The 20,828-nt window shown below is 45.3% G+C and overlaps 1 protein-coding gene across 4 annotated transcripts in view; it reads right to left on the bottom strand.

Moving 5' to 3' along the window:
- Nucleotides 1–520: 520 nt before the first annotated feature.
- The window catches only part of KLHL29 (kelch like family member 29), a 415,043-nt gene continuing 394,735 nt past the window's right edge, over nt 521–20,828 (bottom strand). For 2 of the 4 annotated variants that reach the window (XM_082047373.1, XM_082047374.1), the window contains 2 exons: nt 13,723–13,867; nt 521–2,835 (listed from right to left, as the gene is read on the bottom strand). In XM_082047373.1, coding sequence (XP_081903499.1) covers nt 2,652–2,835; nt 13,723–13,867 — 329 coding nt within the window. In that variant the 3' untranslated portion in view covers nt 521–2,651. Of the gene's footprint in view, nt 2,836–13,722; nt 13,868–14,675; nt 14,762–20,828 lie in introns of those variants that run through there. The other 2 variants (XM_082047375.1, XM_082047376.1) reach the window with 2 other exon arrangements.

Below are 20,828 nucleotides of genomic sequence, written 5' to 3'. Positions count from 1 at the left end.
GGCCCAAGTGGCTTCCATCCTTCAGACATCGCAGCGGCAGCGCGGTACAAATCCTGACTTCCATTGAAGAAAAGAAGAAACAAAACTGTTTATAAGTGTGTGTTTGTTTGTTTCAAGATATTTTCTTAAACTGTCTTGAGCTTTTATTTACTTAATAGTAAGTTTGGGAAAATAGATGGAGAAGCAGCAGTCTTGGTGGACACCTTCCTGTGTAACCTCATCTGGGTGTTCCTGCTCCGGCAGGGGATTGGACTGGATGAGCTTTTGAGGTCCCTTCCCATCCCTGACATTGTGATTCAGTGAATAAAATTCCAAATCACTTCCATTCTCATTTCTGAAATAATCCTTAGAAGTACTTTGGAAGCTGCTGAGCCATGTAAGTACTGGCAGTAGATTTTTGGATTTGCAAGCTGGATGGAACAAACACCTTTTCATCCACAGCTGGGATGAAAGCTGAAGTCACCGTCCATGCAGTGTTATTGTTCTGTCGTGACAAAATCAATCCAATCTGGATGCTGAATCTAGATCTATAAATATATTTATTATAATATAACAAGAACTTAACAGTAAACATAAACTATATACAATACCATTACAGATAACCCTGTTTTTAATATTATTCACAGAAATAGCCAGTTTTGTTCCAGTGTGAGAAATGAAGAAATAAGCTATATTGGAAATGTTGAATGTGTTTGGGTCTTGTTGACAGGTAGCACCTCCTTTGGAGGCAGACACACACCAACACTAAAATTAGTCCTGCCCCAGGCAGTTAGAAACTTGTGCTCCAATCTTTAGGTTCACACTTGCACCCTGTTTGACATAAATACTTTAAATGACATACTAGTATATAATTTTGTTGTGCTTATTTTTTTTTTTTCTCTTAAGAATAAATAAAACAACTGCATAACAAAGGCTGGAACCTCACTGTCAAAATGAGAGACTTGAGTCACCCTATAGCTTGACTCAGCTGACTTGAGCACTTTAAATACTGCAAGATACAAATTTTTTTTTTTTTAATTTTATAAACGATTATTAATAAAATAAGATGATTAGCTAACCATCTGCATTGATTTCCCCAAAGCTGTAGGCAGACCTCCCTCAGTATAAAAAGGCTAGCGTATTTGGTATGAAATTCAACTAGATATTGACTGTAAGATCTCACCCACGCCCTGTGTAGGACCCTACTTGAATTACCAACACGGCATTTGGGGTTTGAGTCTGCGAAGGCAAGTATGGCAACTCTTTTCCCTTCTACTTGGAAAGAAATCAGACAATCCTTAGCTTGGGGTTACTTCTTACTTATGAATGTTAGGATTCTTTTCCCTGCCCCCTCTCTGTTACCCGGTCCATCTCCCATTTGATCCGTTTATGTATAAATTTATTATAAAGAATTTCCACATCACAACGCTCTCTGGATAGACAATATTTTAATATATATAAAAATATAACCCCTGTGCTGTGCATATACTTACAACTCTATATAGTAATCACTTTAAGTCTCTTATACTGGGCTTAAGTCTATGCATTCTTCTACCATGGGATTTAAACTTGTGTGTTTAAAATCTGTAAATAAGGTTTCCACACCTATGGGGAAACTTGAAAAATGAAACAAAGTAAAGAACCTTCTCAGGCTTTACATAAAAGATAGTGGCGTATATCCCAACATAAGGAATTTTGGTTGAGAGCCAAAGCTGAGTGTGTGGCCACAACAGGAGCATCTTCTTCGCGTCCCACACCACGCCGTGTGTTTTAAGCATGATCCCAATCAGAAGCAGCGAAGAGCGGTTTTATCAGGGAATGGCTCTGGAATTGAAACCCATTTCACCTCGCGTTGCAGGAACCGAGCGCTGCCACGTCTGCTCATCAGCAGAAACCCCGAGGAGAAGGTCCCAAGCTCCCCCCACCGCGGGCACGGCCACACGTGTCCACACAAGTATCGCCGGGAGCAGAAACTCACCCAGACCAACAGACTGTTTTCTTTTCCCCCATCATTTTACATGGAATTTATTACCAATGGCTATTCCTCTTCTCCCCAGTCCCCACCTCTCCCCCCCTTCTGGGCTCAGCTCTGGAGAACTGAAAGATTGGTTCGATCGGATGGAAGACTGACATCAGCGTAGGCCATCTGTCACACAAGATTTCTCTCAGTCATTGGTATTGAAAAGCATGTATTTGTTAAAAACAAATGTAGGAATCAAAGTGGTAAGGACACTTTGACCTTTTCAAATAGATTGATGCCTAAAGTGTAATAGTAAAACTAATCTGCATGGTTATTCTAAGAATCAAGCTTGAGCTCTAGAAGTAAAATGCAGATTTTCTTTTTTTTTCCTCTCTTCCCCAGCTTAAAAAATATGTGAAATTCTATTGCACCTGGGTTGACCAAAAGCCGACGTCCAGAACAAGTGCCACTATAACATCTAGTGACACCCTTGTATTATTAAGTTACAATATCTTACATAGCACGGAGCTCTCTGCTCCTTGTTCACCAAAAGGTGAGGATGATTTTTCTACATTCAATGTAGACACTATTCAAGACTTTAGAGCAATAATGTCACTGGCTGGCTTTGCTGCTTTTGCTGCTTAAGTAGTATTGTCCTCCTTGCCCGCTTTCAACAGCTACCAACAGTTCTCCGTCCAACTCCAGGGTAACGTCAGCCGCTCTGAATGTACTTCTTGATTACTACGCAGCCGTGTCGAAACACAGGGCAGGGCATATTTGGTAGAAGTGTCCATGTATTTGTTTTAGGGTCGTAGGCTTCCATGTTTCCCAGGGCAGGTCCTTCGCTGCTAACAATCCCACCAGTGGCGTAAATTTTTCCATCCAGAACCACAGCACTGTATTAAAAAAAAAACAGAAATAAAGCTTTAGTTAGTTTTCTGACCCAACAATTTTCTTTTTAGGCTTAAAACAAACCCCATCTATTGTAACAAAGGGGTGAACTGGAACAGGTTGCCCAGAGAGGTTGTGGAGTCTCCTCTGGAGACTTTCAAACCCACCTGGACACATTCCTGTGTGATCTGCTCTGGTGAACCTGCTTTAGCAGGTGGGTTGGACTGGGTGATCTCCAGAGGTCCCTTCCAACCCCAACCGTTCTGTGATTCTGTGAGCTATGAATATATCTCTTATTCTTATCTATATAAAGCTGTGTGGGAACTTCTCTTCTTTCTCCCTTTCTCTCCCCCAAATTAATCCTTTTTTTTTTTTTTTTTTTTTGTTCCTGACATGCAGGTAAATTTTGTCTCTAATGTAAACAATGTAAGTTAGTCCAAATAAGATGTTTCTCCAGCCCACACACGGGATCAGCAGCATGTGCAGAAGAACGTGTCATTGTAACACCACGTACACGCAAAAGCGATTTGAACAATTTGGGGTCCCTGCTGCCGTGGCTGGAATAAACCCTTGCTTCAAGTTATTCCTCTAATTGGCAATGAATGCTGCAAAGTGGGGGCAAAAATCTCAGCCTCCCCCTCCCCCCCAAAACGCTCTGTTGCCTCAGCCCCATGGTTGCAGAGCCTGGAGGTCCTGCTGACTTGTCCTTCCCACCCAGGAGGGGTGTCCAGGGAAAAGCCACCCCAGGGCAAGTGAAGCTGATGGTTGGATGTGCAGCTGAGGGGCTGGCGCAGGAGCCACGTGCTGGGCTCTGAAGAGAACAGAAACACCTTACTGCTTTAAAAATCAAAGTGCTGGACTTCAGTCATCTCTTGCAAACCCAGGATAATGAGGTTGGGCTAATCCCATGGTCTGTAGGCTTTTGGTAAGAAGACACGTAGGTGTGAAGGGTATTTGAAAGAGAAATTGCCCTTCGGCCTCATCTCTTCCTCCTTGCTTCCACTCAACCCCTTGGCCTCTCCAGCGATTGTACACAGGGCATGATGGACAATGAGGGGCTGGGGTCCCGTTGTCCATTTGGAAAGGGCAGAAGGACAACGGAGGCAGCTGGATGGAAAGGCCTACACGGGGCTGCCACATTCTCCACGGGCTCTGCTGTTCATCCACTGGGGAGCCTGAGCTTGTCCTCCAACATTTAAACATGTTATTAAGCCGGATGGGGCTGCTGGTGGCTTTTCTGGTGGTCGGGTCCCTCCCCAGAGCAGCCAGTAGATGGTTGTGTTGGGAAGAGAAAGGGAGACTCATAGAGCGTGTACACACCGGAGAAAAGGAGGGAGGAGAAGACAAGAAATTAGTTGCAGTCAAGAAGCTGGCCTAAATCTAAGAAGCTAGAGAAGGGTAGTAACTCTGCAGGCTTGGTAAAAGCAAAGTCATTTCTTCTGGCTAATTTTGGAGCAGCAAGAGTGATAATGGGAAAAGAGAGCACTGGAAGGTCCAGGATGAACAGCGACTAAAATGGCAGTGATAAAGCCACGTGTTTCTGAAGAACACAAAACTCTGATGTCCTTGTGGAGAAGCAGAGCCTGAGGTTAAAAATAAACCCACAATGACAACAGTGAGGACTCAAATAAGCCTAGTCCCTGGGTACTGCAAGGAAATAGGAAATAATGAGAATCTTGTCAAAATAACTGTTAATCTGAAAGGAGGAGGAAGGAGAGAGAGACTTGAAACACTTGATTAGAGCCTATCCACAAATTAGCAGGGCTGGATGATACATAGCCCAGGGTCCTAAGGGAGTTTGCTAATGAACTTACTGAACCACTGGTAATTATTTTTGAAACGTCAGGGAGAAATGGGGAAGAACGAGGACTTGAGTAAAGCAAGTGTCATCCTGAAAGAGAGCGAGCCCTCCTGCCCAGGGGCTGGGGCTGGGGGGCACTGCCGGCAGGGATCCTGGGGGCTCGGGCCCCACGGCCAGCAGGGAGCAGAGGTGACAGATTCTTTATCAGGGCCTGTCTGGATACGATACGGGGTGATGGTGTTAAACTAGAAGAGGGGAGATTCAGGTTAGACATGAGGAAGAAATTTGTTACACTGCGGGTGGTGAAACACTGTCCCAGGTTGGCCAGAGAGGTGGTGGATGCCCCATCCCTGGAGACATCCCAGGCCAGGCTGGACGGGGCTCTGAGCAACCTGATCTGGGTGAAGATGTCCCTGCTCATGGCAGGGGTGGCACTGGATGAGCTTTGAAGGTCCCTTCCAACCCAAACTATTCTAAGATTGTATGATACTCTAAACCAGAGCTGCTGCCACCATAGAGCAGCTGAGTAGCCAAGGACATCTTCCCGACAGGATCTGCGCCTGGGTTCTTCTCCAGCCCATTCTCTGGATTTGGGGCGGGTGGGCTCTTGTTCTCCAGTACCTGGGCTATGGCACTGAACAGAATTCCTGCCCAGCTGCTGGGGCGAGCAGCTCAGTCCTGCAGCCTCCCATCACGGTGCTAATGCACTGGGGAAGAAATGGATGCCGGCTTCCACCCTCTGAAAGCCTGTATGAATTTTAAATGGTGATTAGAGTAGCTTCTGCCCCCTCCGTATGCAATTCCCAGAGATAAGACCAGCATAATGCTTAGCTTGTGAGTCATGCCTGAGGTTAAGAAAAACTGTGAGCTGCTCCTGCTATCAAGAAATCAGCAGCTCTAAGTATGCAGAGGGTACTTACGTGTCCAGGGGACTTTGGAGACATTCAGGCATCTCCGGGGCTAAAGTGGGAGGTAGGTACTTAAGATCAATTAGGAGTTTAGTCCTAGCTCGCTGCTACTTTGTGGTATTAGGACAATCACTGCTAATTTCTGGGACCTCAGGGAACAGGCAACTCAAGTGGGCTCTAAAACCTTGAGGAAAGTGAGTGGAAAGGAGCGTGCTCGCTGCTCTCTCTTCATTACCGTGACAATATTTCTTTTCTCCCCTCCCTTCCATCCCGTCAGCTGTAAAAACATCGTTACCAAGGCTGACGTACAAAGAAAGAAATAATTACAATAATTAGGATGCGAGTTTATTGCTCGGTGCCATTAATCCTGAGAGATGAAATGATTAGGGGCTGTCAGAGCCAGGGAAGGAAGGAAGGCGGTTCCATTCTGCAGAGCCTGGCTGGGGGGACACAGACCCCCCGCAGCTTTGGGGACAGCGGCCGCCCCAGCCCAGGAGCAGCACCAAGGTAACTGGCGTCAGAACAGAGGTCACTTCATCCCCTCCTTCTAGAAAAGACATCTCAGCATTTTCCAAATGATTACCCGGCAGGCTAACGACCCTGCTTTCTATTCCCCGGGTAATTACTGCCATCTACTTAAGAGAATCCTGGTGAGGCTGGGGGGCACCAGGGGCTGGTGGGGGCCTGGCTGCCCACGGCTGGAGTGCTTGTGTAATACGAACACCCTTTAAATCTGTCTGTCCTGCCCCAGCTTGAGCAAACAGGTGGAGAGGAGATTCTCTCTGACAGGTGGCCAGGAAAGGACTTGATGGGCAAAGCCAGCCCCTGAATTGTAGCCACATAGAATGGCCCAGGCTGGAAGGGACTTCGAAAGGGCATCTGGTTCAACCTTTTGTGGGAAAGGGAGCCGTGATGAGATTATCTGGCACCCTGTCTGCTCCTAGCTTGAAAACCTCCGGTGATGAGGACTCTGCTACATCCCTGGGGAGGTTGTTCCAGTGAGTGATTGTTCTCACTGTAAAAAATTTCTTTCTTATAGTGGGATGAAATCGCTTCTGGTGCAACTTGTACCATTGCTCTTTGTCTTCTCCACATGACTCCTTGTGAAGATAGAGCCTCCATCCTCCTTGTAGCCACCCTTTAGGAGCTGGAATACTGTGTGAGGTCCCGCCGAGCCTTCTCCTCTCCGGGGAGAAGAGACATAACTCCTCTGGTCTTTCCTCACAGGGCAGGTTCTCCAGCCCATTGATCACCTTCATAGTCTTCCTTTGGACCCTCTCCAGTCTTGTCCATGTCTTTTTGGAATTCTGAGGACCAAAACTGAGCACAGTACTCCAGGTGCAGCCTTACAAGCACTGAACAAAGTGGGATGATCACAGCTCCATCTCTGCTCGTAACCCTACAGATGTGGCCCAGGATGCAATTTGCTCTTTTTTTTTTTTTTTTTTTCTCTTTTCCTGCATTTGACATCAGATTGCTTTTCAATGAACTTTTGTTTAATCACACGGGAGCAAACCGACCTGTACTCCAGCCCAGGTGTGGAGCGCAGGGCTCAGCATGTAGGTGCTTTCACCTGGGGACCTGCTCAGGCAGCTCAGCTGCCGTTGGCTCGGTGGTCACCTTCCCATCACGAATGTTACAGAGCCTCTGTTTCTCATTGAAGAGCATCTCATAGCGAAAGTCTCTTGATAGGCAGTAGTTTGGAACCAACCCAAAGCAGAGGATGTCAGGGCTGCTTTTCTGTGGTGTTTGAGAGCCAAGTGTCTGGGAGCGCCTGCTCCAGCCCTTCTCTCTCTTAGGCATGAGGGCTAAGCACAGCCCCGAGCTGTGGGACTACCAGCAAAGTTTGTCAGTTTTGATTATTGTTATTTTAAAATTTCCTGCTCAGTTCTAAAGATCACATCAGCCTTATCAGGGAATGTTAAAAAATGAAAAAAAAAACAAAGTAAAACCCTACATTGTAATGTCTGGGGTTGTAATGAGATTTGAAACAGCTGAATTAGCATGTTGTTTTGATTCCCTGAATCTTAATATCTTCCGAGTCCACAAACAAAGCTCCTCTCCCTCCTCACTCCTGCCTATGCATCCACAGGCACTCACTAATTTATTTGGAGCAGTTCCATGAAAGTTATTAAATATTATCAGTTTAGATAGACACAGAATCTGCTTAGAGGAAGAAGAAAAAAAAAAAATCCCTGCATTTATTAGTGGGTGAATTTCCTTCCTGCCCTAAGCCTCCAGGAGGTGGAACTGAACGATGCTCAGCAGCTGGGTGCAGCGAGCACCAGGACCAGAGAGGCCAGTGGGTTTCAGTCGCCGTGGGCAGTGGCTGCGTGTGGTGCTGGGCAGAGCTGCCAACATCCTGTTAAGCTTTCGCTTAAACCAGGGACCTTTGAGTGAAACCTGCACGGCGGTTTGTAACACTGAAGTGAAAGGCATCACCGCCGCCTCCGTGCGTGGTGGTGCTCGGGGTGCCGAGGTGTCCTCCAGAGTTTGGTCGCGGTGCTGACGACCTCCGTGGTTGGCAGCTGGGATGTTATGTTGGAGAGGGCTCGAGCCGGGGTGGCCGTCTTGTGCTGCCAGGGGTGTCATCTTTACAGCGAGATGGATAAATGAGGGTCCGGATTAGTCATGGTCAATTAGGAGAATATCATGCCACTTCTTGGAGAGGGATTATTACTGTGGGTGTTTTGGCCGTGCTCCAGTTTTACTCTCCCTTACTCCGTGAGCGCTTTCCCTTGCTAATGATCCGAAGCCATCGGGTGGCATCGTTACTCGTTGATGAAAAAACAGCAATGTTTTATTCCAAAGTCCAGCGCACATCAGTAACGGCCTGAGTGCTCTGTCTGCATCAGTCACGCTTTGCTGCACAACGAAATCCTTCGTGTCATCAGCTGCTGCAGAAATTATTGCTATTAGCCTGGTGCGGCAGCTCTTATCTGCTGTCCGTGGAGCCGAGTCCCAGCCACACGTCTCCTTCCAGATACGCTGGAAGATTTCGGTTCATCCCTTGTGGACTGTGAACACCTCCAGCTGCAAATGCTGCCTGCAGAACAGACCAGACTTTATGTCTGCGGGCTCCAAAAGTGCGCGGCCATTTAGGAACCGTGCGCTGTAATAGCTGCACCTGGGAATATCCATCCAGACACGCTGTGCTCCAGCCCCTTCCAGCGCCCGGAGTTAACAGAACTCTGCAATGAGGGAAGGAATCAGCTGGGGGGTCTGCGGCTGGTGCTGTACATTAGCAACGCCTGGTAGTTAAGCACAGGAGTCACCATGCTTGGCTGTTCAAGAACAAGGGCTTATTTAAAAAGAAGAGGGGGGAAAAAAAAAATCCACAAACCGACCCTGTTTTTTGTGCTGTTCAGCCCGAGTTGAAGTTTTATTAAAGATTTCCATTCGGCAGAACCATCTAATAAATCTTACTGGTTAACAGTCAGAGGAGGAAGAAGAAAATGCTTTTCTGGTGTCTGTTGGGAATTGCTGGTACTAAATTAGCTGCTCTGGAATTATTGCTGGCACCACCACGCTGCCGCTGTTGCCCCGTGGAGGCTCCTGTAGCACAGGCCTGTTTGCACGCCGCCTGCATCCTAAGCGAGCAGAATATGGAATTTTTAATCATGCACAGAAACACATTCAGTATTCTTTTTGCTCGTGGAAAAATCAACCCTTGAAGGGCATGGGGGGAAGGGCGAGTGTCTGCCTGCAAAGGGAGGACTCGCCAGCGCTGGAGGGGAGGGATGTCTTTGTAAGTGTTTCTGGAGGGGGGTGTCCAGCTGAGCAAGGTGTCACCATCTCTGCTCTTCATCCCCATCCTGCCGTCATCGCCTCCAAAGATCCTACAAACTCAGAGCTGCCAAACTGAGACAGGACACATGGCAAACAGGAGACACTTGCCTGATGTCTGGGAAACGTCAAATATTTCCCTCACCCTCACATGTCGCATGGAAGGGGTTCAAGACCTGTGTGTGAACTCGCAGTGAATTTTATAACGCTTCAGGCATATTATGGCTCTTTGCCCACTTGGCAACATCCCTCAAAGGGTTAATTCTAGGTCAACACGAATTTCTTATTGACTTCCATCAGGCCGGGCTTAATCTGAAAATGATGCTCCATTTGCTCTTCTGTTGATTGTGAGCTGGAGACCTGAGCCATTTATTTTTCGTTTTTCATTAAAAGCAATTTAACTTGGTATTAAAACCATTCGAATGGACCTTTAATTTTACAGATGTGGGGAATGTCACATACATTACTTTTCCCTGCGCTCAAAGCCATCATGCTCCCTAGTCACTAACATGTAGAAACAGTGCAGATAAAAATAAAAGTGATGCCGCCAAGATTTTTCCCAGCAAATTTGGTATCGAGTGATTCCTGGTGAGAGGAGATCAATACCATGCAGTTAATTTTTAAGTTGTTTATGTTGCTGCTTTTAAACCGTGTTTTTTGTGATCCATGCTAATGAGTGGAATGAGGGATTTATAGATTCATAGACTAAGGTCAGGAGGGATCTCTGTGCTTAGCTGATCTGAGCTTGTGTATACGCAGGCCACGGACTTTTCCCCAGGCAGTATCTCTCTTGGAAACATATCTAATCTCCTCTTAAAAACAGCGAGTGTTGGTGAGTTTGCTCCCTCCCTTGCTGGTTCACTGTTTAATTATCCTGCTGTGTTGGGAAAGCGCCTCACTTCAAGTCTGAGATGTGTAACTTGACTTTCTAGCCCTTGTAACCTGCTAAGCCTTTGTGTGCCGGACTGAAAGCTTTTCCACTCGCTCCCCGTGATCAAGTCACCTTTCAGCCTTTTTTTTGATAAACACCTTAAATTTCATGTCGAAGATTTGATTTGCCACCCGGGGTCATTTTCGCAGCTTTCCTTTGAACTTCTGCTGATATTTCCACACGTCGGTGCGTGGACCCAAGACCTGTGCTCATCTCACCAACGCCGTCCGCAGCAGCGCTCGCTCTTCCCAGCTTCAACTAGTTTTCATTTTGGTGTTAGGGCTCATGTGTTATGTCCAATATTGCACTGACCCGTTCTCCACCGCGTTGCGATGAGAGCTGGCGTTGTCTCGCTCCGAGTGGCCTCCTTTCTGTGCTCCTCTGGGTACCTGACGTTCCAAGGGGAGCAGGGCTGCTCTGACTGTGCTTCCTCCATGTATTCATTTGCATTTAAAACACTGCTGATAGCTTGAGACATGCAGATAACTGGCTAGAACAGCTCCGTCTGTAGTATTTTTTTAGCCACCGAGTGTTATGTCACCTGCAGCCTTACCAGGGGAGATGTTTTATTACCTGGATTGTTGGTAGATATATTAAATAACCCTGAAGAAGAATCAATGCTCGCTACCAGTGGCCTTGCTCAATGATATCTTCTCATTAACAACTACATTTTGAGATCTGTCAGTGAAGCAGATTTAATCGCTCTAATGTGTGGCTTGTTAATTCCATATAATACCAGCCAAATACCTTGGAGAAATCGCAGTATATTATGGCATCACAGTTGTCTTTAGCAGCCAGCCGTGTTTTATTAGAAACCAAAACGAAGATCCCGGTTTCCACCCCCCCAAAAAGCAAAAGACAACAGGTTGGTTTAACAAGACCAATTTTCCAGGAAAGCGTATTGATTGCTCTTCATTATATTATTAGCATCTAGTTATTTGTTGATGAAATCCCAAATTAATCACTCTGGTATTTTGCAGAGGACCAACATGAGGCTAAGTGAGACCACTTAGCCTGACGTTGGTACTTTGAAAAATTAATTGCTGCACTGCAATTCTCCCTTTCACCTTCTCAAAATACAGAAACACTTTGGCAGTGCCCTGATCCATCCTGAACTGTAAGAGTTATTAAAGATCAACATTAGTGGCTCAATCAGCTTCTCAGTGAAGTCTCTAAAGATGCCTGTGTCTAAAATGGCTGCGATGCCTGATCTGAGAACTTGATTTCTGAGTTCACATCTTTCCTTGCTGCCAACAGTGACCGTGTTCAGTCCCTCACAGCACAATATGGAGCCAAACCTTCTTGCTCCAAATGCAGATGAGAAATATCCATCCGACCAGTCTGTGTTACACTTTGCTACCTCACCAGCAATGGTTTTATAACTGACTAAAATTACAAATTTGATCCCAAAAGGTTTAAAGTACCTTTCTTTTTACTCCTCTTAGCCCTTAGTACTTCACTGACTCCCTCAGCCTCCTGTAGCAGCAGCCAGTTTTTAACCTTTTTGTTACTGCCAACCTCCCATTTTCCCTATTTCCATACATACTGATTCATTTAGTTTTTGTCATAGGTTTTACATCTCCCTTTGGCTGAAATATTCTTCCTTGACTGTTTCCAGCACATTTAAGAATTTTTGAAATGGTGCCTTTTTTTTGGTATCCAATTGGCTGTACTGAAATATTCTCGGTTTTGGTGACTATCCCAACTATATACGTAGGTTTCCAGTCTGCTATTGCTTTAGGCTTTAGCAAAAATGTCATTTAAAAGTCTGAAGTTACTTTTTACTGGCGGGTGTCATGTTCTACTTAAGCAAAGCCCATTTACTATGGTGCTTAAGCAGCAGTGAATATTTAGGTGACCGGTTTACTCTCCTTGGTCCATCACAAGGTCTCCCGCTGGATTCCCTTCCGCACGGTGCAGAGCAACAAATCCCTTCACGTTCCAAACCCTGGGAAGTTTTCGGGTGAGATGCTCAGCCAACAGCCCCTGCTTGAAATCACCACTGCAATTTCTCTTGTCATGTATTCCAGATGCTTAACAAACAGTATTTTGTTACGTTTTACAAAACAGAGATGTCCAAAGAGCAGTTCATCCGTCTCTATGGGAAGATACAGGAATGTATCAAACGCACAAATCCCTCGCAGTTCATTTTATGGGTTAGGGCTCTATTCCTGAGCTGAATTATACCGTTTATTTCTAGTTTTTGGGAGAAAAACTATCATTAGCAGCTGCCTGAGCACTGGAGTCTCCTCCTCATCCTCTTTCACCTCCTGCTAAAGCGCAGGGACAAGAAGATCCGTCCTTGGCGCAGGATGCACGGGGCAGCGGCCACTGGCGGCTCGGAGCCCTTTTCTTGCAACGAAAAGCGGCTCAGCAGCCAAGAGAGGGCGCTCCTTAAATGGATAAAAACAGGGGAAAAAAGGAGAAAACCAGAAGAAAAAAAAACAAAGCAAAACCAGAAAGCCTGAGCATGCTTTCTTAAAAATGAATTCTTCTCATCTGCGCCAAAGCGAAAGGTTAAATGTGACAAAACACGGAGGTGTTTTTCAGCTGTAGGATGGGGGCCAGGGACACCCCTGGGGTGAGGAGCAGAGCTTTGGGCAGAAGGGTTGGGAGACGTGGCCCAGCTGCTGCCCCATTGCTGCTATTCCTCCCACCCCAGCCAGTATTTTGCCCGAAACAACCGCTCTGCCCTGGTTTTGCTCAGATTCTCGAGACGCTGCTGCATCACACACGGAGAACAAACCTTCACCCAGCGCCTGTGACAGCGTTCGGGGACCAGCGGTGTCCCCATGAAACCGAGAGCTCAGCATGTCCCCAGCGTGGGGTCTGCTCTGCGAGGGGCTGGCGCTGCCTAAAACCTGAAACAAGCCCGTCTTTCTGTAACAGTCACGTAATACCTTTTAAAAGGCCTTTAAGTTCTGCCAGCACCTGGCTGCCAAGTTTTATTTTTGTCAGCCAACTCGGGAAGTTTGTTAAACCTGTGACTGGGACTGAGGAAGCGAGCCCAAAAAGCAATCAAAAGCACGTAATAAATAATAATTAGTATCAGTGTGTGGTGCTTACTCAGTATTTTTTTTTTCTTTCAATAGCCTTTTAGCTAGTTAGCAAAAACATGTTCCACATTATGGTGGTCTCTATTAGAGCAGGTATTTATCATCCTCCGGTTACACATGGCAAAGTGAGGAAAACAGCGTTTCTGTGGTCACTGGAGGAGCCCAACACACGTCCCTCCCGTGATCCATCACGCCCGAACGTGAGGAGACACGTGAACCATAGCAAAGTCCTGGGTGTGCACTTCGGGAAATGCCGCATCCCTGAACACGTCCAAAAAGGAGATGAGGAAACCCCCCCAGATGGTACACACCTCCCTCCCCCTCGCCCCTTCACTGGTAGGTTGTATGAGCTCATTTATCAGCAGAAAACATTAAGGCACTGGTAATTCAGTTTTAATGGTTTTTCTCACCTGCAGAACTGCCTGGAGTGGTTCATGTTGGGACCTGCTTTAATATTGCCTTTCTCTGGGTCATAGATGGTGGTTGCTCGTGCATAAGCTCCTCCAAGAATAAAGATGAACCCATTGAGAGTGACTGCAGGAGCATATTTGTTATCTGTCAATGGAAAGCAACACTGAGATCAGTTTTAGGCTCAGGTTTGGAGACTGTTTTTTTATTTATACATTCCCCTTATTTATAGATAAGTCACGTTTCTCTAAACCTCCAAGGCTAGGGAAAGAAAAATGAGGAAACCTTTCCCGGTCTTGTTCTCCTTTCTCCAAGTTCTCAAAGGCACTTTTAAAGTTCATCAGTCCTTCATCCCCCAGTACGCGCCTCCCTCTAAACTGGTGAAGTACAATTATCCTCTCCTGAAGCCTAATGGAGTCACCGTGAAAGCTGCACCCTTACACATGAAATTAAGATGTCAAGTTGTTTCAGAATTTCGAATTGCTGCAAATTTTACCTCAGATGCTTCCCAAGCCTGTGCGGCAGCTAAGTATAGAAACCCACCGCGCACAGACCCGCTTGATAATATCCAATTGTTGATTCTCTTTTGTGTTCTGCTTTTGCTTGTGGGAAGGTCACCCATATAATCCAGATTTTCTGAGATACCATTTTTTTTTTCCCCTTTATCTGTCTCTGCATTTTTATTTTCAGATGTGTGTGTACCTTCAAGTAGTCCCGTATTTTAGCGATGAACTGTGTGAGGTTGGAGCTTGAAATTAAGCAAATCCATTATCTTACGTCAAGTTCAATCAGAGTTTCCAAGGATGCTTTAAAATTCTTGTGTTAGCTGCAGCATTATTAGAGATATTGGTAAAACTAACCATAAATTATCAAATAAAATAATTCTAATTTAATTAGCTGACTTGTCCCGTATGCTGCTAGCACGCCATATGCACATTATTAAATATGAGCCAGTTGGGCTGAAATTTCTCATGACGGTGTCTGTCTTGATGCGATAGAGTTTTTTTTAATCAACATTTCAGTGAAACCAATCAGCAGTGTCTGGAACAAAAGACGGGAAAATACATTGCTTTATTTGAGTTTAAAACAAGCTTCACAACCAGTTCTCTGAGAAACAGGAGCCTAAGCCCTTCAGGGTGTGAAGCAGACGTTCCCTGGGTGGCTTCCCCAGCTTGAGGGGACACTTCTATAAAAATTATCCATATATAGCTATATATAATCATAGAGTCATTTTGGTTGGAAAAGACCTTTAAGATCATCGAGTCCAACCATTAACCTCACACTGTCAAGTCCACCGCTAAACCACATCCCTGAGCGCTGCCTCTACGCATCTTCTAAACACCCTCAGGGATGGTGACTCAAACACTACATGCTAAAGCCTCTCCAAAATCTGCATGCGTGTATGCTCAGAAAAGGGTGATCCTCTTGCATCTCCAGGGGAGCATTCTGGCAGCTTCAGCCTCTGCAACCCTCTTCCCAAGTGTGGAGAGGAGGTGCGACAGCATCGTTACTACACCCTTACATCTCTGCTAACAGTCTCCACATAACATTGAAGGGGTCTGTATGTTTCTCACAGATCTATAACACCATGACTGTGCTCGTTCAGGAACACAGAAAGAGACGGGTTTAAACTCATTCCAGCAGCTTTACTTCTGCTGGCAACAAAGATGATTAAGGGCAACAAAGATGCTGAAGGGAGTGGAGCATCTCCTTTATGAGGAAAGGCTGAGGGAGCTGGGGCTCTTTAGCTTGGAGAAGAGGAGACTGAGGGGTGATCTCATTAATGTTTACACATATATAAAGGGTGAGTGTCACGAGGATGGAGCCAGGCTCTTCTCGGTGACAACCAATGATAGGACAACGGGTAATGGGTTCAAACTGGAACACAAAAGGTTCCACTTAAATTTGAGAAGGAACTTCTTCTCAGTGAGGGTGACAGACACTGGAACAGGCTGCCCAGGGGGGTTGTGGAGTCTCCTACTCTGGAGACATTCAAACCCACCTGGACACCTTCCTGTGTAACCTCATCTGGGTGTTCCTGCTCCGGCAGGGGGATTGGACTGGATGAGCTGTCGAGGTCCCTTCCAATCCCCGACACTCTGTGACTCTGTGATTCTGGCATGTGCTCACCTCTTGCATGGCTGGTGGTGTAACCCTGAGGCTCATGTAAAAACCACCTTATTCCATTAAATATTTAATGAGAGAATTGATGAGAGTTAAGTGAAAGCTGATGAATTTCTCCAGAAGAGAGATAATCTCCTTAACTGAGGTTTGAACTGGCTAAAGTAGAAGGAAAATAATGGGTTTGTGGTGTCTCCTTCTGTTCCAGCATGGCCATGGGGTGGTCCGGCTGTGGTCACCTCACCCGACATTGGTGCGTGCCCAGGGGGACATACAGCACCCCGTGTGAAAACATACAAAACATGTTATGGGTTAAAGCTGGGCTCCTATTATGCTGAGTATCTATAGGCATATGTCAAAAAACCACGGTTGTATTAGGAAAATGTCACTGATCCTTGGGAACAGATGGGAAGAAATTAATTCATCCAGAAAACAGAACAAGGAGTATTCGGTTTCTTCTCGGTGCCACTAAGCCACTATAATTCATCAGAAAGATTTATCTGTCCTAACAACCCGTCTCGCGTCCCTTTCCAAATCAGACTCGCATATGTGACATTTTTTCCAGTTAAGACACTCATCAGAAATATTCCATATTTAATTATCACATCTTCCTGGTTTCTTTCTTTGACAAGCGCTGTTTTGCAGAAGAATGAAACACTTGCATAAACACCCCCTCAGTTCCCAAATCTCACAGGGAAATTATGTGGGGCTCCCTCAAGGCAGAAACAGCGACTTCTCAGGAGACTGAATCACTGACTTCACGTTCCTTTTTGTTAAAGAAAGAGAGGGTAACCCCTCGGTTATTTTTATAGTGATTTTTTTTTCCTTTTCAAATAGGCAGTCCGGTGTTATTTTTCTTCCTTTTGTAAGAGGCAAGCGTGTTCGATTCTCATCATTTTTCCAATACATCACCTATCTGTTGTCTTTTTACTGCTTTTGGCTTTAGCTACGATTTCATAAATTGGTATAATGTAAGCCTGAGATAGAGAAACAGAGAGATCTCTGCTGTTTCTTTCAGGAAGGGAGAAGTTCACAGCGAACAGTCTCCTGATCCTGATGAAGATATGGCAGAAAGACACAAGGGACACCGCTCCAGAGACACGTAGAGAGAAAACAGTGTGTTTTATTTTGTTTTTGTTACCATGGAGGCAGAAATTGGTTCTCGGATACACGGAGCTCAGAAAACTCAAGCTGTCATTCCTGCTACCTGGGTGTGGGTGACCACCTTCAGCCTTTAACTTCATCCCAGGTGCTACCCACTCTCTTCCCTTGTTCTCCTTTCCAGGGCTTGGTAACCTCATGCAAACACTCAGGAGACTCCAACTTCTGTTGCTGCTCTAAATCCTTAACATGCCCATAGTGCAAAGGTGGGTGGTTGAGGAGCCTAATTTTGTAGAAGAACGTTCTGCTTGGGATATAGTAGGGATGTCACTTATTTCAAAAGTCAGCGGAGGGAAGGGAGGAAGAATGGAGAGAGGAAGCACGGAAACAGAGAAGCAGCCTCCTTTCCCCTCCAGAATTCAAGTGTTGGGGCTGTGGGATATACTAATCCATTTCAGGCTGGAAAATCTTAAATGGGATTTGTCCAGGACAGCAAGCACACTTGAGATTAAATGGCAGAATAAATGTAAAGGAAAAAAACAGATAAAAGGTACTCTCCTCTCCAAGTGGATAACATCATAACATCACTCTCCTTTGCTGTTGCTATGGGAAAATATGCAAGTATTTCTATTCTAGTGACATGTCATTGCAGGAAGGGGTATGCACGCAAAGCCAATCCTTGAGCTGGAGGTGTACATGGGCTTGATAATTTAACCTACTGGTGTTCTCCTCATTTAATAAGGACATCGTGCTGTCTGTGATGTGTTTCGTGGCTCTTGTGGCTCTCGGTACATTATATGGTCAAGTAGCACCATTCTGCTTTCCCTTCTGTGATTTCTTAAAGATCCTACGTTGCCTTCCAGTAAAGCACTTGGTCAGAGCCTGAAGTGGCATTAAAATGAATGGCAGCAGCACTTTGTATGGAAAAAGGTTATTAAAACCAAGCTAGTCACACACTTTTATCAGGAGGAAGAAGTGCTGGCATGGCACCAGTCCAGACAGAATGCCAACCGAAGGGTCTCCCTGCAGACGCAGGTGGCCAGTGGTGGGGGTTGATGCACAGGATGAAGCAGGTTGGAGAAAGAAGATTAGTTAATAGAAACAAAATCTATTTTAATAGTAAGTGCCTCTTCCCCTCTCTGAATACTATGCAGACAAGCTCAAGAATGGGATAGTAACAGATAAAATAACATCTCTTGGCTGCCGGGAGACTGCGGTCTGATCCTTAACATAGCTCAATCGTAGATATCACCATTAACAGCAGATCTCGGGTGTCAGCCCTTCTGGCACGGCGCTCTCCTCTTCACTGGTTTCTCCTAACTAGTCACAGGGCCCTGTGGTTTCCCCAATGACCCTTGAGCAAACCCTCCTCAGAGACGCCAAAGTTGAGCATCTTCACTTGCAAACGCTGTATTTTGTGTATGTTTGGTGGGGATCATCCGTGCCAAAGCAGAAGGCTCCACCTGCCAACGTGGAGCAGTTTCAGCATCAAATTTACAGGCAAAATGTTGATGAACTGAGAGGAGCTGGACACAGCACGGCCACAGAGATGAAGTGGAGGTAGCAAGCGAAAGACAGGACATCTGAGAAAGGGCGAACACAAAAATATTGACTTTGCTGGGTAGAAGGCAGAGTAAATATGTGTAGGGGGAACACATCAATGAGTGAAAAAACCCATTCTGAATGGAGGATATGGCATATACAGAGGAGAAACGGGTGAGATAATGGAATGCAAAATTCAAGCTGACTAGTGGAGAAAACACTAAGAACTAGTCACGGGACGAAAAATATGTTGAAAGATGAGATTAAACACTCATTGCTTTCAGACTTCCAGCCAAACCCACACACGGGTACCAAAGAGGACCAAGACATATATCTGATTTTTCTTGTAAAGTCCAAAAATAAATTTGTGGGAATGAGTATGCATTTTAACCAAAGTAAGCCATGGGACAGTGTAGTAAAAATACACAGATGCTGTTAACACTGTTTTCCAGATATTTCTTGCATTCTTAGCTCTGTGATTCTCCCACTGTGGTCGGACATATTGCTGCAGGAGTAAATGGTATGGAGAGGAATGAGACACTTGCATTAGAAGCCAGAAATGCTCATAGATCTTTGGCCTCTGTGTTCTCATATTTCTCAGCAGATCTTAAAATTTAACAGTGGTGATGATTAAAAACTGGTTTTCCTACAATCCAGAAACATTAACAAAAACTTGTAATTCTACCAGTACAGACATTGATTGTTCAACGTATCAAAAAGAGAGTATTTTAGTGCCCTGGCATGAAGGCACAAAGTGAACTAAAAGGCAGTGACAAGATAATTAGGGTTACTTACAATCACTGACTTCAGCATGTCCATGGCCATCTTGTTAAATAAGACAGAGCTCAGGAAGCTGGGCATGAAATACATTTTTAGCAGAGCTATATAGGACAGCTGGCAAGAAACGGAAAGGCAAGTGCTGCAAGTATGCAGCCTGGGTTCATTTACTGCTGTAGGACTTTGGCTTGAAAGCAGCAAACTTCTTACAGCTCAAAACACAAGAAGGGGATGTGCAAGGTGGTCTACCAAAAGTATGCTATCGGTCCCCAGTCTTCATCTCCTCTGCCCAGGCAGGCTGTCAGTATTCACCCTGCTTCACCTGCAATACAATTAGCCAAAAAATGACCCTCTCCCTTGCCATGGTTGATGTTAGGTTGGCAACATGATGCTTTGGAAGAGATTGACCTGTTGGGTTCAAACATGTGCCGTGCTGTGTTCAACTCACTGTCATAAAATACCAGAGTGACGTGAGACAGGTACTACTGGTCTAAAAATCTCCAGAGACCTCGGCTACTTTCAACACTCACATCTACTGTTGAATATCTGAGAGTGCTTGAGGTGTTTTTAAACAATTTATTGTCCTATTTGAGGTCAAGCAGATTTCACTGATCTCTGGGGTGACCTTAACCAACACAGTTTGCCCTCAGATGTCTCAGTTGACTTAGCTCAGAGGGACACCTTGAGAATTCACAAATCAACACAAAAAGGTTCTGAGGTTGTCAAAGGCACCCCAGCAGTGTTCGTACCAGGTTTGTCTCAGCTCCACTTCCTAAAAATCACCCCAAGACTTCTTCTACTCCGTCTTTGTTTCAGGTAAATGTTGACGGTACTGCACTTGCTGTAGCATCCAGTTCTTGGGGGATACTTTACAAATACTGGTGATACTACAGTCCTTGTAGAGCTGGAGAAATTGAAGTATATTTCCAGCATTCCCACTGCCTTTTAATGAAGATCAAGCATCACATCAGCTCAGTTTCCCAGACATTCTCCACTGGGGTGCAATTTTTCAGCTCCATGTTGTTTTACTTTATTTGCAAATAAATTGACGTTCTACATTTCCCAACAAAGACACACAGCAACTCGGCATTTCATCATATATTTTATGCCTTCAGCTTAACTAATCAACTTCATTTACACCAAGAAAACATAAGTACCGTCTTTTAACTTCATTGGTGTCTTTTATGCACTTTTGTTAGGAAATAACAGCACACGCCCATTCGCACAATGGGTGACAAACCCAACTCGGGATGGTTTGGATGTTTTTTTCCAGGCACGTGTGGTGTTGATGCCTGCTAGACAGTATAACAAGCCCAGGGAACGATTTCATAGCTCCTGTGGCACTTGTATTATTTTGGTAAGGAAAAGGAATACTTCTTTGCATAATGCATTCATTTTTGCAATCTGCTGCGAGTACAGGAAAACCTCATACTGTCAGTCAGTGGATTAAATGAACAGCAGCAGCTGTAGCCATGTGATGGAAAAAGCCGGGCAAGAGGGTTGTTTGCGCTGCTGTATTACATAAACATGACTTTTGCCGGTTAACGCCCTCCCGCTGGGCGCTTCA

The sequence above is a fragment of the Streptopelia decaocto genome (assembly GCF_964273445.1).
Source record: "Streptopelia decaocto genome assembly, chromosome: 3".
In the NCBI taxonomy this organism is placed as follows: Eukaryota; Metazoa; Chordata; class Aves; order Columbiformes; family Columbidae; genus Streptopelia; species Streptopelia decaocto.
This window is presented reverse-complemented; position numbering and strand designations above follow the sequence as displayed.